Consider the following 23,382-nt stretch of genomic DNA (forward strand, 5'->3'; position numbering starts at 1 on the left):
GCTATGTCAGTCCAGCCTTCCAGATTTTGTTCTGGACAATAACCAGAGGTGGAATTTAACTCGGCCCTGCCCTTCCACACAGAGAGTAGTTGCGGCTCAGAAATGCGGCCCAAAATCTAAGCCTTGTAGGCGGTGGCAGCGGAGAACCTCCACCGAATGGAGTCGGGGACATCAGAGAGCACTATGTGTTGGAGCAGCTCCCACAGCTTGACAAATTGGTCGAGCAGCTTTTCAGAAGCAATCCTCTCTAGGCCCTTCATCCAGTGGCCACGATCAAGTGCCTCCTTCATAGTTAAATTTATTCGTCGTGCCATGACGAACAGACCAGGAGCAATACTGAGTGGAGTAATGCCTCCCAACCAACGATCATACTAGAAACGCACACGCTGCCCATTTCCCAAAGAGATCTCAGTGCAGGCCGAGAAACGCAGCTTATCAGTGCGATCTCAAGGGACGGGGGTGCCCAGCCAAGGCCTAGGGATGGAACTCCATTCAAGCCGCGTCATTGTGCCAAGGATTTTGTGCCTCTAGTCACTAAAGTCGGGAATCGGGTGATGCCGTGGCGTGGTAGATACAACACGAACGTGGAGAAGGTTTGCCTTATCAATGCTTGTCTCTCCTCTCTTCCCATGTTCACCATGGGTTTTTATCGTCTTTCTCAAGGGGCCCATGATGGTTTTGACCAGCACAAAGGTGCTTTTTTATCGGAATGCCGCGGACAGCAGGCACAAATATAGGCTAGTTAAATGGAATATCATGTGCAAGCCCAAAAACTTTGGGGGTTGGGCATTCTGAACACCACTATGATGAACAAGTGCTTGTTTATTAAATGGTGGAGGATTATGGCGATTGGCCCTGGCACCTTATGGTTTTGGCTTCTCAAAGCTAAATATTTCCTTTGGGCGGTCCCCTATTTGCCTCGGCTTCTCATGGGTCTCAGTTCTGAAAAGATTTGGTCAAAGTTCGTGATGTGTTTCGGGAACATGTTAAGTTTGTCGTTGGAAATGGTGATTCCACTCATTTCTAGTTGGATTGGTGGACTGGTGACTCTACTTTAACTGTTACCTTTCCTGTTCTGTTTTCGTATTGTTCTAACCCTGAGATCTCAATCTCTGAGCTCTCTCGCATCAATTGGGATCTGGGCTTCAAGAGATCGCTCTCTCTTGCAGAGTTGGACGACTGGCATCGTCTTGCTGTTTTGTTTCCTTTGCTCTCGAAGGAGGAGGACACTGTTGTCTGGCCTCACGTATCGTCTGGGAGGTTTTCGGTCAAATCCCTACATTCTAGACTCGTCTCGGGCACTCCTACTTCCAAGTTCAAGCCAGTTTGGGCGGCCAGGGTGCTTCCCAAGATTAAGATTTTTTTATGGCAGGCCATCAGGGGCAGGCCATCAGGGGCAGGCTACTTGCGGCTGATCAGACTCGCAAAAGGAATGGTCCGAGTTCCGATCGTTGTGCTCTTTGTGCTGACTTAGAAGATTCTAATCCTGTTTTCTTTGGGTGCGTTCTGGCTAAGATTCTAACCATGTGTTTCTTTAGGTGCGTTCTGGTTAAGTTATGGAATGTATGTTCCAGATAAAAAAAACCGCGTCAAAATAAAGCGGACGACTTAACGGAGACGGATCACATGGACCAACGAACTCGTTCCGCTTTGGCGGCCAGAGAAATCGTCATATGCACGTGCCGAAAGCAACAATCCCATCACCTTTAATTTCCTCGCATCTAGGTGGTCAGTCCAGGTGGATGTAAACGTCGGATGGCCAGCGATTTCGCTGCGCCGGTGTGATTATGAAATCGGGGTGTTCATTTCATATTTCATCAATAGTACTCCCTCCGTCCCATGACGTAAGATCCTTCCGTCGATACTGTTCACAGGGTCAACGGCATTCTTTCTTCTTCCCGGAAAAAAAGAAGAGCCGTCTCCTTCTGTCCCACTGCGAGCGAAATAATTTCTCGAGTTTGATTAGTCAATCATTCTCTGGTCGTAGCTCATTGATCAATAAGTAGATTAGTTGGGATAAACGCGTGATGATGACGGCCGGATGCTCCATCCAACCGGCAACGTACGGAATACTTTAGTTATTCGCTTCGATGATCAGATTAAGCAAAAGGAGGCAGCGCGGCAGGAATCCTTCCGGCTTGGAAAGGATGGTTACGTGTCCACCCTGCGAACAAGATGTGCTGTACCTGGAGAACTTATAAGGTCCCTTTGACTGGTTGGCTGAGACGTGGACGTCTGAATTCCGTTCTTTATCTATCCCATCCATGCTAGTAGTACTAGGGTTTAGGGGGCGGTGTTCAGCAAAAAGAAAAGAGTGCATTTGCTGTGCATGGGCGACCCAACATTCACGGAGTCACCTACGTGGGTTTCGCGCGTACGGACGAACTGCCAGCCTTACGCAAAAAGCCTTCGTGTTGAAGAATTAGACGTACGTTGATGTTGTATGTACGGCGTAGCCAGGTTTACTTGCCATGGAGTCATGGATGCACACGACCGCGAGACTTTGGCCACGCCCAACTTCTAGACGAGCTGCGAACCAACCTATGGTTAAAATCATGGGGCTTGCATTTAAAGCATTTACACCTGGATTTTGCAAATCTGGCCCTTCAAACGTCCGCGGACACGTCCGGGACGCCTCAAATTAGCCGGCTTGCATCTGCATTTTTCATATTTCGTCCCCTAATTCATACAAACCATGCAAAAAAATAAAATCCTACGTACTACTCTAGCTACTCTTCGTCGTCGGAGATGTCCACGACGACGGTGCCGGGAGCCGGCTGGACGGGCGGGTAGGAGGGTTTCGGCTCATCCTCCTCCTGCTCGCCCTCATCCATGTAGGCGAACATCCTCGCCCCCTCCGCGGCCTCTTGCGCCTCCATCTCCTGCCGACGACTGCCTCCGCTACCGACTCCGACCGGAGGGAATCAAGGATGGCCTGCTGCTCCGCCTGCAGATCCCCATCCCCAGCGTCCCCCACATCCTCCTCCTCTGGCTCCTCCTCCCCCTCCTCCGGATCCACTGCGTTCGGAGGTACCCCGCGGCGATCCAGGCTTCACGCCTAGCCCGAATCCGCTCAAGGAGCTCGAGCCGGCGCTTCGGCGTCAGAAATGGCTCGCTCCTCCCCCGATGGTGTGGGGGCATGGCTATTAGTCGGACGGGTGGAATGTAAAGTGGCGGCGGCGGACAGGAGGAGGAAAATGTGGATGGATGGTAGGGTTTAGGTGCCGTTGGCCGACTTAAATAGTCGGGCAATGCACTACGCGGCCCGCCGAAGTTGCGCCATGTGGCGCCACCGGTCCGACGTACGAACCGTCGGTTTGAGGGCGTTTCCGGTTAGGACCCCTTCATCAGTCCGACGTGGTGCGCGTGCCCGGGCGCCCCATATCCGCCCCATATTTGGGCTGAATATGAGGTGTGCCGGTCAGCCCGGGCGTTTGAGGGCCGTTTGAGAGGCCTGTCTGGTCAAAAAAAATCGTGACCGGGCAGCCCGCCGGGGTGTATGAGGCGGGTTTGAGAGGTTCGGCCGTAGATGCTCTTATTCTGAATTATTTTAGGATTTTCGTCCATATGCCTTCAGTAGGAGGAGTTGTTCCCGCCGACTATGAGACGCCTACGGTGACTTAGTAAAATCTTAAGATGACATGCCGGCTCAGTCTCTCAAAGGTGTTCATAGGGATACGGTGTGCGTCTGTTTTGTATTAAAAAAGCCTATAGACGAGCTTTTTTTAAGCCTTTAACCATCTGCTGATGAACGAAAAGTTCTCAGTGCAGAGGCCCTTTTTCCGTACTTTTCATCGGTCTAACCAAAGACGGCAACGCAACGCAACGACCGTCAGCGCGTGCGCGGATAAACCCCGTCCCCGCACAAGACAACCGACCGAGGCAAAGCAAAAACCCGCTTAAACCCAAACCGGTAAGTAACCCCCCTTCGTCTCGCCTCGCCTCGGGCACCTCCCGAGCCCGACCACCCCACGCAGCCGCCGCCACGTGGCCTCCGGACCCACCCGTCATGGACGTACACCCGCGCGGCCTCAGGTGGATAAACGCGCCCCCAATCCGCTTTTCGTCGCCTCCTCCAATTTGGCTAGTCCACCTGCCTATCCTCGCCTCTCCCCCTCCTCCCCTGCCCGTCTCTCCTCGTAAAAGGAGGCGCCGAGAAGAAAAATCAACGGAATCTTTCGAGCTCCGCCCCGCCCCGTGGACGCTTCCCCAAGCCCCAAGCCCCAAGCCCCAAGCCACCGCCGCCGCCGCTGGAAGGACCAGGCTGCCCGCGGGACGCGGCTTCGTGAAGCGAGGCAAGCTAAGGGGTCTCCGGCGATGTACCCGGCGGGGACGGCCCCGCGGCCGGGTTCGCGGCTGCCGGCGGCGTCGCGGGTCGACAAGGCCACCAGCCACCTGCTGCAGGGGCCCGACTGGGCCGTCAACCTCGAAATCTGCGACACCCTCAACGCCGACCGATGGTGACTACTACTGATCGTCGCCTCCCCTTCCCTTCTCCCCCGCCCGCCTCCTGCTATGGCTGTTTCGTTTTTTGTGCTTGCCGTGCCGCCGAGTGGGGAGAATTACGGCGGTGGGGGATTTGGGATTCGTCCCGCGCGCGGGGCTTGTTGCTTCGTCGTCGTTGTCGTTGCTTCTGTGGCGGCGGGGCGGGGTTTTTGGTTTCAGGGGCCGTTGACCCGATTGATTGGGGCGGGTTTCGGTCAAAATTGCAATCTATTTGGGAACTCTTACTACGTAGCAAATTGATTCGAGGTGGCTTGAGTTGATTGGTAGGTAGGAAGTGGTCTCTAGCCTGTTGTTACCTCGGACAATTTTCTAGTGGTTATTACTCTGCTATGACAACTATAATATGAGCTGCAAGTACCAAGTAGACGCGTGTAGCTTACGGTGGCACGTTTCATAGTTTCTTCAACTTAGGCTGAGAACTTGATGCTCGAGCTCAGGTATATAGTCCTTTTGGAGCGTCGACCGAGATGTCGCCAAGGATTATGACGGGATTTGCATACAGGACCATTGTATAGCTCCAGCAATGGTGTGCTTAGTAGCTTGCTTGTCATTCATGCCAATCAAGATATGTATTCTAATGCTAGTTCTGTGGTCGAGAAAATCCGATTGATAAGCTATCCGTAGCACTCAAAAACTTCCTGTCCAATTTTGATGCCTAGCCTGTTGGGCAATGATCTGTCGGAACCAAACTGCACCACAGCTGTTCATGATGAAAATGTGTTTGAACTTCTATTGTGCTGGGGTATTCATATGTGGGAAGGCATCCAGATTACTTATATAATTGCTTATGATTTATTGCCATTATGTTTCAATAGAGGATTCCAAATAAATAAACCTTTGAATTATGGTGTGTTTGTGTAAATGTATTGATGGGAGGACATCCTGATTAACTTATGTATTCGCAGAGAAGCTTTACCTACCAGATGCTAATATATTTGCAAATCCTTCATCAGGCAAACAAAAGATGTGGTAAAAGCAGTAAAGAAGCGGCTGCAGAATAAGGACCCGAAAGTTCAGTTTTTCACTTTGACGGTGCGTATTTCTAATAATATGTGTTATTGGTAGTTTTCTGTAATGATTTGCTGTGAAAACTCTAGATTTGTTTTTCTGATCATTTTCAGTTTGTTAGAAGTAATTCGGATACTATTATGCTTATCTGCCACTGTAAGATTGTCACCTTAAGAAAGCAATAACATGGGGCTATTTTTATTGTTGACACTGGTTATAAAAATCTTTGCAGCTCTTGGAGACAATGATGAAGAACTGTGGCGAATATGTTCATTCTGAAGTTGCTGAGCTGCATGTTTTACAAGAAATGGTCAAAATTGTTCAGAAGAAGGTATACCCTCCTTTGATCCTTCGAAGTCTCGCATTTATTCTCATGCTGCTTAAATTAGCAAAGAGAAGTAAAAACAAGTTTTGAAATAATTAGTTAGATTATCTATTATCTTGTTTCCAAATATTTCTCAATGTTAACACAATTTGGCTGCATCCATTTTTGTATGCTTGTTTACTTAATTATTCAAAAAAATATTTAGTGACAGATAATTTTGTCATGTCATTTAGAACTTTATGAATGGATGTTATGAATTCTCATGTCAGACATACTTGGTAAAATCCAAAACACTATGGATTTAAATTCTTTTTATACTAGATAAGAACCCTTTTGGCCAATCCCTGTTGTTTTGTGACTCAAACTCGGTGTTTGAGCTGAACCATCACTCTTCTTCAGGTGAACATGCTAACTGTTATTGGGTAACATGGTAACAGTCAAACACAATGCTAAGTTTTTTGGAATGTTTCTTTTCTGAATATCCAGCATGATATGCAAGTGAAGGATAAGATATTGATACTTCTGGACTCATGGCAAGAAGCATTTGGTGGACCTGGGGGCAAATATCCACAATATTACTGGTCATACATTGAACTAAAGGTATGACTGCAATATTCCCGCCAGTGTAAAACCTCACACTTCTCAACGCAACCAGTCCAGTATATATGGAGCCAAGAACATGCCCTGAAAGAGAAGTTTAAAGTATAAGTAGTTCGGCCTTAGATAATGTCCACGTCTTACTATTTTGGGGGCACGCTACTGGACTTTAATCATATCAGCTAACGCAACATCTTCTACAGAGGTCAGGAGTAATGTTCCCTCGTCGTCCTATGGATGCCCCTCCAATATTTACTCCTCCTGTGACGCATCAATCTCAGGCGTATGGTTCACCTGCATATCCCACTGGAAGTCTAAATGACAGAATGGCATCTGATGTTGAAACACTGAGGTTGCATTTCTTCTCTAGTACTCCATATTCAACTCCTTGAGCTTTTCTTGCCCAAGCTATCTGTTCTATTGCTCTATTTAATGGTTATAACTTGTTATCTCTGTTTTACTCCAGTTCAGGGGATCTGGATAATATTAGAGATGCAACAGAATTACTGAGTGATATGGTGAATGCTTTGAATCCTGCTGATCGCATGGTAAGCCGAATATTTAAAAGAAAATTGCATGGCTAGTTTGGTGAAGTTCATGAAATTACCTATTCAATTATTGGTGATGCCAGGCTGTTAAAGATGAAATTGTTACTGAGCTTGTCAGCCAAAGTCGTTCAAATCAACAAAAGCTCATGGGGTTTGTCAGCTCAACAGGGTAAGCTCATCTCTCCCACAGACGTATGAAGAATATTCCCCTATCTTAGTGTACCGTGGTGTTCGCCTCAAGTGAATTTGAAGTTTAGCATAAGAACTAGCATGCACATGCATAAGCATGGGACACTTTTTCTTACAGTTCTGCATCGTCTAAATGACAGTGCAGTTATAAAGGGGCTGCATGCATCACTCTGATGCAGAGGCCGGGGATAATCCTCCTTTTCTAAAATAAAATAAAAAATAAAATGACAGTGCAGTTCAGGCTACGCTGCCACAGAATGTAATGTGTGACCTTTTATGGTTCCTGTTGTTTAGGAATGAGGAGCTACTGAAACAAGGCCTAGAAATAAATGACCGCTTACAAAGTGTACTTGCAAAACACGATGCCATCGCTTCTGGTTCTCCTTTACCAGTTGAAACGCCAAGGAGAGATGAGATACCCAGAGAGGATCCAACACCACAGCCATCTGCACCTCCAGTTGTTGCACAAAATGAGACCCCCGTTGAAGAGGATGAAGAGGATGAGTTTGCTCAGCTAGCAAAAAGGTAATTGAAAATAGCTTTTGATGCACAATCTACTTATTCCTGAACCACAACTAATTATTTATGATATGTTCTGCATCTGTAGAAAGAACAAATCTGTGATAAGTAGCGACGAGGCATCATCAAGTGTTGGTGATCATGCCCTTATCCCTATTGACGATGCAACTTCTGAAGCCTCATCTTCTGTTGCGAGCAATGCCCTAGTTCCTGTTGAGTCAGCTTCTGTCAGTGGTACTCGGACAAAAGAGCAGGATATGATCGACCTTCTAAGCCTTACCTTGTACAGCCCTCCTGAAGCATCTACAGATTCTTCAACTCAGAGCCAAAATGGCAGTCAGCAGACCGCCGTGTCAAATGGGTCACATTTACCGCCGAACTATCAGCCTGCAGCATCGAATGGACAGCATTACCCTTCCAATCACCAGGCATATCCAATAAATCAGGGGTACACTCCATACAACAATTACGTTGCGCCCTGGGCCCAAAGTGAACAGAGTGCACAGAGTGGAGCATATCCAGTTCAGCCTCCACAATATACATCAACCTATCCAGCACCGCCGCAATATACATCAACCTATCCGGCACCGCCTTGGGCCATGCCTACAAGTGCCAACTCTGTAAATCCTTTTCAGCCTGCCACATACCAAACGCCGAATCCTCCTGTTGCTTCTGTTGCCTCAACACCTTACCCAGCTCCTTCAACACCTTATGCTTCTCCACTGATGCAACATGTGCCATCTCCAACCCCAAATCCCAGTCCTATGCAACAGCAAAGCTCTTTTGTTTCTCATGCAAACAACGCCCTTGCCATTGTCCCAGATGCTCGAATGAATGGAAACCAAAGACCAAAAGAAGCACCAGCGACCGCAGCCAAACCCTACTACATGCCAGACAACCTGTTTGGTGATTTGATCGATGTGAAGAGTTTCGGCGCAGCAGGCAAGACAAGCAGATCGGCAAATGTGCCTGGTCCAAAGGGTGGTGGTCAACCTATGATCGGTGGAAAGAAATAGGTCTCGCGGGTTCAAGTTAGCTACTCGGTGTCATTTGGTTTGTACATTTGCTGTATATGTGTTCAGGTCATATTGGTGATATTGTTTAATTTTAGTTGTCGGTCGGCACATGTGTATTCTTAAGAGATGGTAGAGCATAATTGCTGTAAATGATTTGCTTCAACCATTTGTCTCTGGTAGACCTTCCGCACAAAGGAGGAAAAGGTAAGGGGAGAGGGGGGCCCCTGCCTTCCCTCGCTGATTTGTTTCATCATTCAGACGTGTGAAACTAGAATGTTTGCTATCTACTCCCTCTCTAAAGAAATATAAGAGCGTTTAGATCACTCTCTTATATTTCTTTTTATTTTTGAGATTGGAACACTGTGGTTCCATTACCCAAACAGGCGCAGCTAGATCGCTGGCCAGCAGCACACTTACATCATGCACTGCCTCCAACCACAGCAGCCGGTGGGGCTCTTGGCCATTACTACTACCCAACACAGCAAATGCATGGGCAATTTTATTACAATCTCGAGGAGCAAATGAGAAAGCAAATGCGCTGAAGTTCAGACGGATAAATTGGCGAATATCTTCCCAGTTTGACTAATTCACATATGTTTTTTAGGATGTCACATCTAAACTCCCACAAATATATAATGCAGCAACAAGAAACAAAAAAACTAGGACAAAAAAATAGACCACAAACAGAGTGAACATCAGCTTAGATGTGACATAACTATGTCACATTTAGATGTGTCCTAGACAGACCCATATCTTCCGGGGCCCGATCGTATTCGCAACCTTGTATCGCGTGCAGGAGGGTTTGACAGTCCGATTCCACCAGTATGTTGGAGATCCCCCGTGCTGCGGCAGCCGACAGTGCGTGGAGGCATGCCTCAGCTTCGGTCTGGATAGCACTGATTGCATGTCGAATCTTCCCACCACCCGCCCCAACTGCATCTCCAGTATTATCACGAATTACAAACCCCCATCCTCCAGACCCTGCAGTACTATGAAACGCCCCGTCCACATTGATTTTCAACTGATCCCCGTCAGGCCTTGTCCGTCTGCCTGCCGGTCTCGGTCTGGCAGCCTGCACCGTCACTGATTTCGCTTTGATCTGCAGGTGTTCCAAGGCCCAAGACCTCGCCTGAGCAGCCGTGTTCTGCACTGAGCAGATCTTCTCCCCTTTGTTCAACCTATTCCTTCGAGTCCACCATTTCCAAAAGCATGCAAGCAACTAGCACTTGTTCATGTTCAGTGATCACCTGTTGCACCACTTCCCTGGCTTTTGCACAAGCACATAACCGTAGCCGAACCTCTTCCAGCTGCATTTCTCTCCAGAGTTTCTTCGCCTCTTTACACCACCCATCTTCATTCAGTCTTCGGTAGCACAAGCAGAGAGTGCCACATTCAATCCCCTTCCGCTTGATGTTCGCTTTGACTGGCAGGCTATTGTGAGCAAGCGCCACAGGAACTGTTGCACCTTGGTGGACAGGGCATTTCCCATAGCTTTTTCCACTCAACTCCGGCTGTACTGTATTAACAGTAGTTGGAACAGCTGCATCATCTCTTGCTTTTATAAAGACCTGATACGCCGACTTGACGGAGAACTGACCTTTCCCGTCATGGTGCCACGCGTAATAATCCTCAAAATCCTCTCTTATAGGCGTAGCCAGTATGATATTAGCATCCGCAGGCCCAGAAGATGTCCCGGACTAGCTGCTCATCCCACGTCATGGTCGTACGATCAATAAGCTCCGCCACTTTAGTAAGCACACAGTTGCCACGCGGAGTACGAGGTCGTCGTGTTCCATCCTTGGCCAGCCACGGATCAGACCAAATGTTTATGTTGGTTCCATCTCCCACTCTCCATATAACACCTTCCTTCAGCAACTGCACTCCTTTCAGGGTACTTCGCCAAGTATATGAGATCCCCGCCTTCGGTTGAGCATTCAAAAGTGATGTATCAGGGAAGTACTTGGCCTTGAGGACCCGGGCACATAACAAGTCAGGGACTGTGAGCATTCGCCAAGCCTGTCTAGCAAGCATGGCAAGGTTAAACCCATGCAAGTCTCTGAACCCCATTCCCCCTTTACTTTTTGGTCGCGTCAGTAACTCCCAACTTAGCCAGTGCACCTTCTTCATATCATCCTGCTGAGCCCACCAGTATCTACAGATCATTGCCCCCATTTGCTCACATAGTGATTTAGTCAGGTCGAAACATGACATAGCAAACGTGGGAATCGCTTGTGCACAAGCCTTAATCAACACGTCCTTGGCTGCCCTTGAGAGTAGCCGCTCGATCCAGCCTTGAATCCTCTTTCATATTCTGTCCTTTAGGCACTCAAATACCTGGGATTTTGCTGCACCAACATACACAGGAAGGCCGAGATATTTTTCATTTCTAGCTTCTGCCCGTATATTCAAAATATTCAGCACCACTTGCCGGTCCTCACTCCTTGTATTCTTACTGAACATCACCGAAGACTTGTCAAAGTTTATCATCTGCCCCGAACAATTCTCATATAGTTCTAGCACATGTTGCAGAGCTGTGGCACGCTCTTATATTTCTTTACGGAGGGAGGCACGCCATTCGGCTCGTGCAGGTGCTCTGCGGTTGCGTGTTCTAAACCCAGTTGATTGGGATGCGCACTAATATTTCTCTCTCTGTCTCCTTTCCTAGTGTGCGTTGTATCTTGCCCTCCTGGGCTGTACTAACCTTTCTACCATTTCAATACATCGAGACGCAAGCCTTTTGTGTTTTTCCTAAAGAAAAAGATTCTGTACATATACATCACACAGATATGTTCAGGAAAAAAACCTTTGGATCTATGGCATGTTTACCTTTGCTCAGTCCAGATCAAGCAAGCCTTTTTTTTTCAAACTACCCTGCTGATTGATGCCAACCTAGCACATTAAGGTAGAATTGATGAGCACAGATGTTATTGAGAGATCAATACAGGATTTGAGTTCACAAAGTGTACCTGGCACGTGGTACATGATTCAGCCGAGCAAAGACTGCTCTTTTATGTCCAGCAAATCATCAACATAAGCATTTCAAACCAGCAGTCCAGTATATTAAAGATCATACAAATCAATGAGCAGCTCCCTTCAATACATGAATGGACAATGGAACATCACCAATAGTCACCACATGAGCATGCTCCCTTGTCAAAATGATGAAATCGATTGATGTCTCTCACAATAATTTCTTGTTTGACTATTTTGGAGATCACCTTGAATATGGCATGGCAATCCAAGCAGGAGCGCAAATTCTTCATTATCCGAATTGGATACCCAGGAGGTGTCATCACAAGCCCATATGCTAAAGCCAATCTCTCACTATGCACCCACAGCATGCGAGCCTTTTGTTCCTCGTCTACGTCATGCAACACTACGTTAGTATCAGGAACATAACCTGCCCTGGTGGCTTTCAGGTTTAGCCATTCTAGCATAGCATGTATCACTCGCATATCTGGATGGTCTTCCAACCCTACTGAAAAGGCATGAATTTCACCCTTCATCTCAACCCAACTAAGACCAGTCTCCTTCCTTACACCTATATTCCTCATTGACTTCCTCAAAAGTGCAACTTCATCTAAATTCCCAGCTGCAGAATACATGTTTGATAGCAAGACATAAGTTGTTTCATCTTGTGGTTCAATCTCAAGCACCTTCTCTGCAGAAAATCTCCCCAGATCCACATTTTTATGCACTATACAGGAGCTAAGCAATGCACGCCAAACCATAGCAGATGGTGCTGAAGGGATATCTCCAATAAATTTTAGAGCATCATGCAGACGGCCAGCACGTCCTAGAAGCCTAACAATGCAAGTGTAATGCTCCATGGATGGTTTGATGCCATGATAAAGCTTCATGGAGTCAAACAGAGAGAGTCCTTGGCTCACTAAACCCGTGCTACCGTAGACAGACAGGAGAGCAACAAAAGTGATATCGTTAGCTTCAATACCGCTCTTGTTCATCCTGTCAAAAAGTTCTCGGGCATGTGCAGCATCTCCATGAACAGCATATCCTGAGATTATGGAATTCCATGAAATTATATCATGTTCTTTCTGAGTTTCAAATATCTTGCGAGCATCCCTGATGCATCCACACTTTGCATATGAGTCAATAAGTGAGTTACTTACAATGGTGTCACTGTTGAATGTGGATTTCTCAACCAAACAGTGAACCTGGCCAACATGATTGATGGATGCTGTGCTTGCGCAAGCCCGGAGCACGCTTGAGTATGTAACTTGAGTTGAAGGCGCCCTAGCAGCACGCATCTCACGGAATACACTCAAAGCATCTTCTCCAAAACCAGACTGGCTGTAACCAACAATAACTGTGTTCCAGCTCACCTCGTTGGCACCCCGCAATGATGAGAAGATCTTGAGTGAGCTTTCCATGTCGCTGCACTTGGCATAGAGATCCATCAGTGCATTTCCAACAAATAACTCAGACTCGTGACCAATCTTCATAGCATTGCTATGAATTTGCTTGCCTAGGTCCAAGAGTGGTATATTAGCACAAGCTTGCAGAACACTTGATAGACTAAATTCATTAGGCACCACAGAAGACCGCATCATTTTGATGAACAGCTCGAAGGCCTGCTCGTTCTGATTGCCCTGTGCGTACAGGGATATCATAAAACTCCAAAGTATCACATCATCATGGGGAACCATGTCGAAAGCCAAGCGGGCATCCTCAATATTCCCACATTTGGCATACATATCAAGCAGCGCACCACGAACGCGAGGCTCGGCATCATAAAGTGTTTTTACTGAACAGGCATGGATACCCTTGCCCAGCGCAACCGACGACAAGCACACGGCAGCCCTGAGCACGCTGGTCAGAGCAAAGGGGTTGATCTTAGAAGCCGCCACCCTCATCTCCCGGAAAACGTGAAGCGCGTTCTCCGGGCAGTTATTCTCAGAATAGCAAGAAACCATAGCAGTCCAAGCCACAGCATCCTTACCCAGGATCCCGTCAAACAGGCGCCTTGCATCGCCGACAGCCGCGCACATGGAGTAGGCATCGATGAGCGCAGACCCGACAAAGGCGTTCCGGTCATGGCCCAGCTTGCACGCGCAAGCGTGGACGGCCCAGGCGAGCCCCAGAGCGTCCATGGCAACGACGAGCTTGAGCAGCGAGGTGAGCACGAACTGGTTCACCTCGTGCCGCTCCAGCCGCAGCCTCCGGAAGAGCGCCGCCGCGGCCTCGAAGTCCCCGCGCAGCGCGTGGGCCTGGAGGAGCGTGACGAAAGACACCGTGTTCCGGTCCGGCAGCCCGTCGAACACCCTGCGCGCGCCGGCGAAGGGCCCGAGCTTGGCGTACAGGTTGATCAGGACGTTGGCGCAGAAGAGGTCCGGGCCGCCGCCCCGCAGAACGTGGCCGTGCGCGGCGCGGCCGCCGCGGGCATCGCCGCGCGCGACGCAGCCCTGCAGGAGCCTGGCGCACGCGTGCGAGTCGACGCCGGGCCCGCGTTCGGGGAGGGCGAGCGAGGCGAGCTCGTCGTCCAGCCACCGCAGCGCCGCGCTGGCCGCGAGGCCGCGGCGGGACGGGAGAGTGCGGTGTGGGATGGCACTGAGGAGGCGGCGGCTCGCTCGCCGGATCATCGGCCGTGGCGGGACTGCGGATCCGATGATCGATCCCCGCGCCGAGCCGCCGCTTATACCCAAGTAAAATAAAAAGTACATATACCCAGTTTTGTCGCTGTTATTACAGGCCAAATGCCATTCCACTCCACTCCACCCCTGCCTGACCGACCGGCCGAGCGAGCTCTGTTTCATTTCCATCGAGCGCAGAGGAGACGCCGCTAACGGCCAACAGATCGGGCCGGCGATCGACGGACGGGCTTAACCAGGTCAGGCTCCCAACCACCTCCTTCTTGATTCCTGGGCAAAAGGGAGGGTTTACCTCTACTGTACTGTAAATGGGGGATTTTTCTTCTTCCGGAAATGGCTTCCTTTTCTTCTTGATTCCGTAGCACAATCATCAGGTCGGAACGGCGGCGGTTGCAAGAGGAGAGGAGAGGAGAGGAGGAGCGCTCCCGGGAGCTCCACCATGTGGAGGCAGCATTACCACCGCGGCCACACGGGACATGACAAGGAGCACTTCTTTGCCGTGGCTTCGGGTGATTTCACCCACCCGCAGTATGGTCAGTTAACTTGGCCCTTCCTCCCATCAATCCACTTCTTTTCATGCGCGTGCTCTCTCCTCCAAAGTTTTATCATTAGTGCTATTTCTAATTTGATTGATATTAATTTGGTAACCAGTACTCCTACTTTACTACACTTCTGGTCCACTACCATCATTGTGCTATTTCCCTTCTAAATTATAATAAGGTGACTCATGTCACTTAAGCGCATTTGTTGTCCATAATGTGTGTTCCAAATAATCGAGTTTTTGTTTCGTTCGTTTGCCATGTCCTTTTGTATTTCCTGAAAATAGCACGAAACTTAAATTGTCACCACAGACAGTGAACCTTGTGACTCTAAGTCTGTCTTCCTTGTTCTTGAATAGTGCATACCGTGGGAGGTTGGAGACCATTTGGGGAGCATGATCTCTGAGACCATCACACTAGAAGCTCCTAATGGCATATTCTGTATTGGGGTGTGTAGAAAGGCGGGTGAGCTAGTTCTTCAGTCTGCCTGGGATAAGTTTGTCGCAATGCATCACATAGAAGAAAATTATTCTTTTTGGTTCGTGTGCCCTGGGAACTCTACCTTTAAGGTTCATATATTCAATCCCAACGGTCATGAGAAGGCCAGTTCCTGTTCTCAACCACCTTCTCAGAGCTTTGGAGGTGTTCCACCTGGCGCTATTTGCGATCATCATGCGCCGAATGGTGAGATTAATTAGTATTCTGGAGTCTAATACTACTTGTACTGTGCTTTTGTGGCCATTGTAACAATGTGCTTGATGTGCAGAACAACTACTGTCTGATCCTGGACATGTTCGGACCTCCACTGACTATGGCTATAGCACATTACCTGGCTGCCATCTAACCAAAGCACAAGATGAGAAAGTACGTGAAATAGCTTGTACCATGAGATCTCAAGTTCCCCTTTATGTGGCAGTCATGAACAAAAGCAATGTCAACTTGAAGGATTGCTCTGTTGTAAGTTGGATCTTTTCCCTAACAATTTCTTGGTTATGTTATTGACCCCATTCCTACTCTTCAAGATTCCGTCGTTGTAATAATGTCTTTTTATTTGGGTTACTGCAGAACTTACCGTTAAAGCTTGTGGAACATTTCAAAGAGGACACATCTAAAGCTACTATTCAACTAGAAGCCCCTAATGACAATATATACGGTGTTGAAGCTTGCAAGCACGGTGATGACCAAATAGTCCTCCAATATGGGTGGAAAAATCTTGTAGATGCTAATCGCATACAAGAGAATGACCTCCTTATTTTTATAACCAAGGGTAAAAAACGCCTTGAAGTTCGTATTCTTGGCACAAGTGTTCATCAGAGAACCTCTTCATGCTTTGATTTGGGAAATATTTCTAGCACTCAAGAAATTTGTGAAGATTCACTTGAAATAACCGATCCACCCCCTCATACAGACTACTATGTGAGTAGTTCTGATGATGATCACATTGTGGAAGAAGGCACTAGAAAATCATGCTACTATGTGAGTAGTTCTGATGATGATCACATTGTGGAAGAAGGCTACTATGTGAGTAGTTCTGATGATGATCACATTGTGGAACAAGGCACTAGAAAATCATTCTACTATGTGAGTTGTTCTGATGCTCATGATATTGTGGAAGAAGGCACTAGAAAATCATGTAGGCGGCAGAAGCAGGCACCTAGTCACTGTGCAAAAGCTCAAAAGGTGGCTTCAACATCCTCCCCATCTGCTGCTAAATCAGGTTATAACGCTATATTTACGTGTGTGTTTTTCCTTTTATCAACTTCCAAATTGTTTCTGGTTATGTTATGCTTATCTTATGAGGGTTGTGCAAGCTTTTCAGGATACGAAGCTCACACGCTGAATGAGTGAGCATCTGTGGAGTTTGGGGTCGATTTGGAACCTCATAGCTCCACCAGCAATCTCAAGGGGCCTTCCCAGCATCCCTACATTTTATCTGAAGGAAGGACGCCTCTAACTAGTGTGGAGAAGAAGAAAGTTGAGGAGAAAGTTCAAGCGATTCAATCTGAACTTCCTATCTATGTGTCACTAATGACCAAAAGCCGGATTAATGCCAGTCATTTGGTGAGTTCAAATACATACTCTTTGACCTATTGTTTGTAGATAGATTGCGTTGATTTGTTAACGAAATGATCTTGAGACCTACTTGTGCAATCACTACATTACAAAACCCTGTGCATGACCAATTTCTCATCTAAAAATGCATCAAAATTCATCTATTAATGCATAAACACCGACTGTACTGTACGTGTGAATCGTTCATTCCACTGAAGTAGTAGACATTGATCTGAAATTTTGATTTCTCATGCAACACATGTGCATGTCTGCTGATCAGGGCTTCCGCAGGGAATACGGTTCAAGATACATTCCACACATAAACAGAAGAATGCGTCTCGTGCTTCAGTCGGAGGGAAGCACGACGGGGCAGCCAGCCACAGTGGTAATAGATAAGAATGGTATGAGGTGGATTCGTGGTGGCTGGAAGAGATTCGTCGCCGAGAATGATGTGCAGGAGGGGGATATCGCCCTCTTTGAACGGGCAAAGAGCACGAAAGAGCTCAGGATGACCGTGTATTTCGTCCGCAAGTCAGACATAGAGGTGTAGCTCAAGCCCTGGTATGTACTGGTAGTTAATACATTGTCTGTATGGTTCTAACCGTGGTACCCTGCCATGACAAGGAGTGAACTTGTATCTCATTTGGGATAGTTTGGAGTCTAATCTGCCTCTAGTTAGTACTGTCTGATGCTCATATATTATTTGTGATTAGGAGGATGTCTCGAGGTAAACTGCAAACACCATTATGTTACGTGCAAGCTGTGTTCAGCTGCGATTGGATTATAGCGCTCGTTCGTGAACTAACTGTTTGGTTGGACTGCATGACGCTTGTGTCTCTTCGGAGATGATTTTTTTTTTTTTTGCTTTGCCTTGATGAGTTTTCAGCACTTGTGCGACTTGCCCAATCTTGTAAGATGTAGAATTTCAGTTGCCAACAGGGAGGGATGCTTTGTCTGAATCCTTGCTTGCCCAACAGGTTCCTTGTTTGAAAACTGATTGAGAAGGCTTGCATATGCATACCTGAACCAAAAAGGACATGGGGTATGCTGGTATGGCTGAGATAGTTGATGATGATTGAATCCAAAGAAAACAAGAAACGGTTGATCCGTGCCTTCATTATATTCACTCACTGTTTTCTGTTTCTTTTTTCATATCGTTACAACAAACACAACACTATACCCTAAAAAAAAACGCAAAACTATGCATGCATCATACTAGTACATACACCCTATACAGGTGGCGATCCGGGTGCGTGCCCACGAGCAAACGTTTGCAAACAAAACAAAACATTCTAAATCAGTAGTTAAGGGGTACTCTTGCAAAGTTCACTTTCACCTTCTCAGGTGCCCCACTTGTCACATCTTGAGAGGGTTTTTTTATTTTGTAGATTCGTTTATTCAAAACATTTTATTTCTTAAGCTGTGCATTCAAATCCCGAATCATTTTCACCCTTGGATTTCTTCCATCGAGATCTTCAAAATTAGATCCCATTTTAATAGATTTTGTTGAACTTTTTTCACGAAAAACAGGAAAACCGGAAGAAGAAAAAGCACATTTTTTTAATTTTCGAGAGGCACAACAATGCTTCTCACGGAAGCAAGCCGTGCCACCTAACTAGGATGCTCCTGAAGGTGCTTAAGACAAGAGGTACTGATGTAGGAGTTTCTAATATAGTTCATTCTCTGTTCCCAAGTCTTAAATACCTATTAACCGAGTCTTGCATTATACTAATTGTTTGGCATAAAAAACGATGTCTGGAAGCATGTCTTTGCTCTTAGTGCCTTCGTACATCTTTATGTCAAATGCCTTGGCGGTTGGTGCAGTCCAAGTATTTTGTTCGACTACTGTTTTGTGGTATAAGAGCTCTTATTTTAAAAGACACTAACAGTGTTTGCAATCTACTCCCTCCGTTCCTAAAAAAGTGATATTGTTTCATCTCCACCACAGAAGAGGCAAGTTTTGAAACAAGATCCTCCCCTACATAGCACAACATTTAGTCAGGATGCAATGATCCTCCCAGAACCTAGAAAAACTGAAACACTAGTAATAACTTTCTGGACAGGGATGTTTTATTCAGAGAGATAGCACTTGGGGAAAGAAAGAGCAAGACTTTGTTCATAAATTCAAGACCCAAAATGCCTAGCCCCCCTTGGTCTTTTGGGACACACACTTTGTCCCAAGCAACCAAGTAGTATTTCTTCTTAGTGGGATGGGATCCCCACTCCAGAAAAACCTAAGACATGTCTTTGATCATCCTGCCTTTATAACAACTTGAAAAACTTAGTAATGTAAATATACAAGTTCTTTCTGTCCCTCAATAACACCATCTTCCTGAAAAGGCCTAGCTATGGCTGTAATTTAACCACAGTAATGTTCCATATCCGGTTGATTATCAAACATTTTTGCTTAGGATGTTAATGGTCAGTTCATATTATTCTTTTGAATCACCTGGAATTCTGACAAGTAAATGTGGCAATGCTTTGTTTTCTGGATAGCATGAAGAACGCAGGATACATGTATCATAAAAGCTGCCATAGCACATCTGAATATCTTATTACGAAGAACTTATTGGTCACATAGAGCTCCTACTCAGCACATCATACTAATGTTCAGGAGGCGCAGATCGCATGTGCGCATCATGGGTTTGCAAGACAGAACACGAGACAACGAGGTGCTGTTTCGCAGATCGTCTCTTATTTATCGATGAGAGCAGTGCCTCTTCACAGCTTCGACAGCGCAATGTCCATCACCTCGATCATGTAGTCTGCGACGCAAAGTTACAGTTATGTATCAGAAGCCAAGATAACATATACTATATGCTATGAATGTGAGTACTAGCAGCAGATCTTACCGGAGTCCTCCTTGGAGAAGCACAACGGAGGCGTCACCCTGAACACATTGCCGAAGAAACCGCCCTTCCCCACCAGCACGCCCATATCTGTTCAGACAAGAACACACTCGGATATCAGGTCCGAAGCTCTGCTACTTCAGTTTTATAATTGCAAAAGTACAGAGACGCAACAGAGCTCGTCAGTTCGTGTAATCAATCACCTTTCATGTGGTTCATGACCTGCGCGATCTCAGCTTTCGCCGGAGTTTTCTTCTGGCGATCGGTCACCAACTCAACCCCGAGAAGGAGGCCTTTCCCCCTAACGTCGCCGATAACTGCAAGAAGCCGAATGTAAGTAACAGAAGTATCCTAGGTATATGTGTTTGCGATGTGATTTTTTCTAGCCGGTACTCACTGTCATGCTTCTCTTTCAGAGCGTTAAGTTTCTCCTTCAGGTAGGAGCCAACAACGAACGCATTCTCCTGCAGCTTCTCCTTCTCCAGTACCTTGAGAACAGCGTGGCCGGCAGCTGTGCTGACAGGGTTACCACCGAAGGTGTTGAAGTAGCTTCTGCGGGTTAACACCTTAGCAATCTCAGGTGTGGTAACGACCGCTCCTATCGGTATTCCGTTCCCTATGCCCTGAGCAAGAATGACAGGAAACATGTCAGCCTATAGTTTGATACAATGGTACACTGATGAAGCTGAACCTAATGACATATAATGGAATGCACGAACTCTTTAAGTATGATGAAAACTGTGGAGAAACTATCAGAACTCACCTTTGCCATAGTGACTATATCAGGGATGACACCCTGCCCTTCGAATCCCCAGAAGTGGCTTCCAGTGCGCGCAACCCCCGCCTGAACTTCGTCGGCGATGCACAGGCCACCAGCTTTCCTTACCATATCATAGGCCGCAGGCAGGTATCCTGGTGCTAATTCCACTATTCCACCAACTCCCTGCAGAGAGGAACATTCCAATTGTTTATTTAGGAAATCTCACTTTTGAGCAAGGTGATAGTATGACAATGTGTTGGTATTAGCATACCTGTATGGCCTCTGAAATGAAACCTGCAACTCTTCCTGTAGTCCCATAGTCAATGGTTTCCTGAATATCTCTGGCATATTTCTCTCCGTCTGACCCGAAAGCGCCTCTGTATGGGTCTGGATTAAGAGCATGGTGCACTCCGGTCTGGACACATTGCAAATGAGTAAATGTCACTGATAAGCCATGAAATAGAATGTCTCTCCATCTTTCAATATAGTATTTTAATTTCCTTACCTGGACAACATTAAATTTCCAGTTGGATTGAGCAGTGGCACCCATTGTTGCAGCTGCATTCCCATGGTATCCATTCCTAAGTGAAATAATGTCATGGGAACCCGTGTAAAGCCGAGCGATCATCAGTGCAAGCTCATTTGCCTCTGTGCCAGAATTTGTGAAGAAAACAACCTGCAGAGAACAAGAGCAGCTTTACATGAGGCTCAATGAAACAAACAAAATAATCTATGTGTATCGGACATACCCTACATTTTTAAGCCATAAAATTCCGAAGTACTTTCAGCCTTTCAGGTACAGAAATGCGTAATGTTTTACTAGGCTGACAGTACCTTCAGATCACCAGGCATTTTGGACGCCAGAGCCTCAGCAAAGTCGGCAATTGCATGGTTCAGATACAGAACTGTGGAGTGCTGTATCTTCTTTGCCTGGTTGACTATGGCTTCAATCACATCAGGATGGCAGTGCCCGCAACAAACGGTCGCAATGCCACCGAAAGCGTCCAGGTAGCGGCGGCCATCCTCATCGAACAGGTACTGCATCTTTCCATCGACTATGTTCAACTGCAATAAATTGTGGAGTGAAACAATAATCAATTTTCAGTGCTGAAATCACAACTTGTCTTGCATGATGCTAGCTTTCCACACTTAATCATCAAACTACACTCTTTGTCCTGATCAAGCTAGTACATTGAATCCAACAGAAAGTACTGAGAGAGGTATTGAAGTAACAACAGCTAACTTTTTGTCCTATTGCCCTCTGTTCTCACGAAAGCTGTTTTTCAAGAGTTCAAGGGGATCTGAAAGAGCTAGCTGACGAAAGTGTTTCCTCCTTGCATTTTTGTTGTTGTGTCCTGTAAATCAGATATACCTTCACATAAAAATATGTTTTACACGTGATATATGTGTTGCTCTGAGTACAGCACGTGAGCTCCAAGGTTGGTGGGTGAGCCGTGAGCATGGTAGGTACACAACTTTTGACACTATCTGAAGAACTCCTATCCTGACAGTATTTTATTAACTTTGGCAATGCATGTGCAGTTGAAAAACAAGTAAATTGTCCGTGATCACTCTCTTTATGAATTACCGGTGCTCCAGCCACAGATGTAAGATCTCATCACAGACTTGCACAGGAGTTCGTTGTGCGAAGCTGTCAGTGATAAGATACAAACACAACGTTTTTGTTATTGACTCGTCTGGTCCCAATAAAGCATAGCTACACCACTTCAGAGCTACTAGATCCAATGAAGTGCAGAACTCTGTTGTTACTACTAACAATCTTAGCTCATGATCCCCTTTTTTGAGAATCTTAGCTCTGTGATGTCCAGATCCCACCAATCACCACAATTCGGGCAAGGACTACCAAAAAAAGACCATCTTTTCTCACCACAAAACTACCAAAAACGACCAGAACAAGCAGATTTGTACAAATCGTTTGCCTGATTATGCCAACCTCGCTCATCACTTTAACTGAGACATGTCACATGTACTGTTCGTGTTCGGCGATTTTAGAGTGGGGAATTTAAACCACGAAATCAGGTACTATCTGATCTATAACAATTTCCCTCGAGGAGGATAGAAATGGGGACGGGAATCAAACTTGGTTTCTCTTTTCCCTTTTTCAAGCAATCCGGTGGTTCGTTCCCGAGAAAATGGAGGGTGGCGAGGGCGAGGGAGGGGGCACGTACAGGGCGGTCGTAGAAGTGGAAGAGCGAGGGGCTGAGGAACTGGGCGCGCTTCTGGGCGATCTCCGCCACCCGCGGCCCGTCGTACGGCGGCGGCGTGTACGCGAACGGCGGCATCTTGGGGGCGCCGGCGCCATTCTCCGGCGCGGCGGCGACCGCGGCCGCGGAGAGGCTGGAATGCGCCCGGCCGGGGGCGAGGGCGGCCCGGAGGAGCCTCCGGGAGGAGGCGAGGCGCTGCATGTCTGGCTCTGGTTCTCTCTCTGCCTCACGACCGGTGCCTGCCTGTGGACTGGTTAATGGTGGCGATGGCCGTCGTCGCTCCAGCTATAAATAGACGGACGGGCCGGAGATTGATGGTGGGGGCTGTGAAATGACGAGCACGCCCTTTCCTAAAAATATTTCACGGAATATCGTGTGTGTGTGTGTGTGTGTGTGTGTGTGTGTGGAATGACATGCACAGAGAACAACATGCCTCAACAGAGAGCAACAATATTTTTGCTATTAAATCACAATTATCTCCTTCCTGAATTGCAAATATGTCTCCTTTTCTAAATTGACTGAATAGTAGGCATATCATCACATTTCATTGCCAATGTTCGTTGTTTGACAGAGAATACTCTCCTTCCTAAATTATAAATTTACCACCTTCATTTTTTTGAAAGTACGCAAATTATGTATC

At 46.9% G+C, this 23,382-nt stretch overlaps 4 protein-coding genes across 6 annotated transcripts; 2 read left to right on the top strand and 2 right to left on the bottom strand.

Moving 5' to 3' along the window:
- Positions 1-4,361: 4,361 nt before the first annotated feature.
- LOC123182360 (TOM1-like protein 6) lies at positions 4,362-8,871 on the top strand (the record flags this gene model as incomplete). The annotated part of the gene is given in 9 exon segments (XM_044594900.1): positions 4,362-4,460; positions 5,460-5,538; positions 5,747-5,845; positions 6,326-6,439; positions 6,640-6,788; positions 6,903-6,984; positions 7,068-7,153; positions 7,468-7,698; positions 7,781-8,871. Coding segments are annotated over 9 exon segments (1,867 nt in total), but the record flags the coding sequence as incomplete, so codon positions are not given.
- Positions 8,872-9,230: 359 nt separating this feature from the next.
- LOC123182359 (putative pentatricopeptide repeat-containing protein At5g13230, mitochondrial) lies at positions 9,231-14,492 on the bottom strand. Of its 2 annotated transcripts, XM_044594899.1 has the most exons (3): positions 11,675-14,492; positions 11,535-11,597; positions 9,231-11,456 (listed from the first exon to the last, which is right to left on the bottom strand). In XM_044594899.1, exon 1 carries the CDS (start codon positions 14,486-14,488, stop codon positions 11,828-11,830), a length of 2,661 nt encoding a protein of 886 aa, XP_044450834.1. In that variant the 5' UTR covers positions 14,489-14,492; the 3' UTR covers positions 9,231-11,456; positions 11,535-11,597; positions 11,675-11,827. The 2 variants fall into 2 exon arrangements, with proteins under 2 accessions (XP_044450834.1, XP_044450833.1); XM_044594898.1 differs by having other exon boundaries at positions 9,231-11,597; positions 11,675-14,490.
- On the top strand, positions 14,416-17,689 carry LOC123182361 (B3 domain-containing protein Os03g0619600-like). 2 transcript variants are annotated; one of them, XM_044594901.1, is made up of 7 exons: positions 14,416-14,556; positions 14,692-14,850; positions 15,216-15,540; positions 15,623-15,813; positions 15,922-16,573; positions 16,676-16,917; positions 17,189-17,689. In XM_044594901.1, the coding sequence occupies exons 2-6, from the start codon at positions 14,794-14,796 to the stop codon at positions 16,702-16,704; spliced, it is 1,254 nt and encodes a 417-aa protein (XP_044450836.1). In that variant the 5' UTR covers positions 14,416-14,556; positions 14,692-14,793; the 3' UTR covers positions 16,705-16,917; positions 17,189-17,689. The 2 variants fall into 2 exon arrangements, with proteins under 2 accessions (XP_044450836.1, XP_044450837.1); XM_044594902.1 differs by having other exon boundaries at positions 17,200-17,689.
- A 1,737-nt stretch (positions 17,690-19,426) lies between these two features.
- LOC123182362 (alanine--glyoxylate aminotransferase 2 homolog 3, mitochondrial) lies at positions 19,427-23,020 on the bottom strand. The gene is made up of 9 exons (XM_044594903.1): positions 22,707-23,020; positions 21,352-21,582; positions 21,023-21,193; positions 20,789-20,932; positions 20,521-20,700; positions 20,155-20,380; positions 19,961-20,074; positions 19,761-19,847; positions 19,427-19,673 (listed from the first exon to the last, which is right to left on the bottom strand). The coding sequence occupies exons 1-9, from the start codon at positions 22,941-22,943 to the stop codon at positions 19,630-19,632; spliced, it is 1,434 nt and encodes a 477-aa protein (XP_044450838.1). The 5' UTR covers positions 22,944-23,020; the 3' UTR covers positions 19,427-19,629.
- Between the last annotated feature and the right edge of the window lie 362 nt (positions 23,021-23,382).

This window comes from Triticum aestivum, chromosome 1D (genome assembly GCF_018294505.1).
Source record: "Triticum aestivum cultivar Chinese Spring chromosome 1D, IWGSC CS RefSeq v2.1, whole genome shotgun sequence".
NCBI classification, from domain to species: Eukaryota; Viridiplantae; Streptophyta; class Magnoliopsida; order Poales; family Poaceae; genus Triticum; species Triticum aestivum.

Coding starts and splice junctions, on each gene's coding strand:
- LOC123182361 (XM_044594901.1), top strand. CDS start 14,794: ATGACAAGGAGCACTTCTTTGCCGTGGCTTCGGGTGATTTCACCCACC. Junction 14,851..15,215: donor TTTCACCCACCCGCAGTATG/GTCAGTTAACTT, acceptor GTTCTTGAATAG/TGCATACCGTGGGAGGTTGG. Junction 16,574..16,675: donor CCCATCTGCTGCTAAATCAG/GTTATAACGCTA, acceptor CAAGCTTTTCAG/GATACGAAGCTCACACGCTG.
- LOC123182359 (XM_044594899.1), bottom strand. CDS start 14,488: ATGGAAATGAAACAGAGCTCGCTCGGCCGGTCGGTCAGGCAGGGGTGG.
- LOC123182362 (XM_044594903.1), bottom strand. CDS start 22,943: ATGCAGCGCCTCGCCTCCTCCCGGAGGCTCCTCCGGGCCGCCCTCGCC. Junction 21,583..22,706: donor TCCACTTCTACGACCGCCCT/GTACGTGCCCCC, acceptor AATTTATTGCAG/TTGAACATAGTCGATGGAAA. Junction 19,674..19,760: donor CTTCTCCAAGGAGGACTCCG/GTAAGATCTGCT, acceptor TTTGCGTCGCAG/ACTACATGATCGAGGTGATG.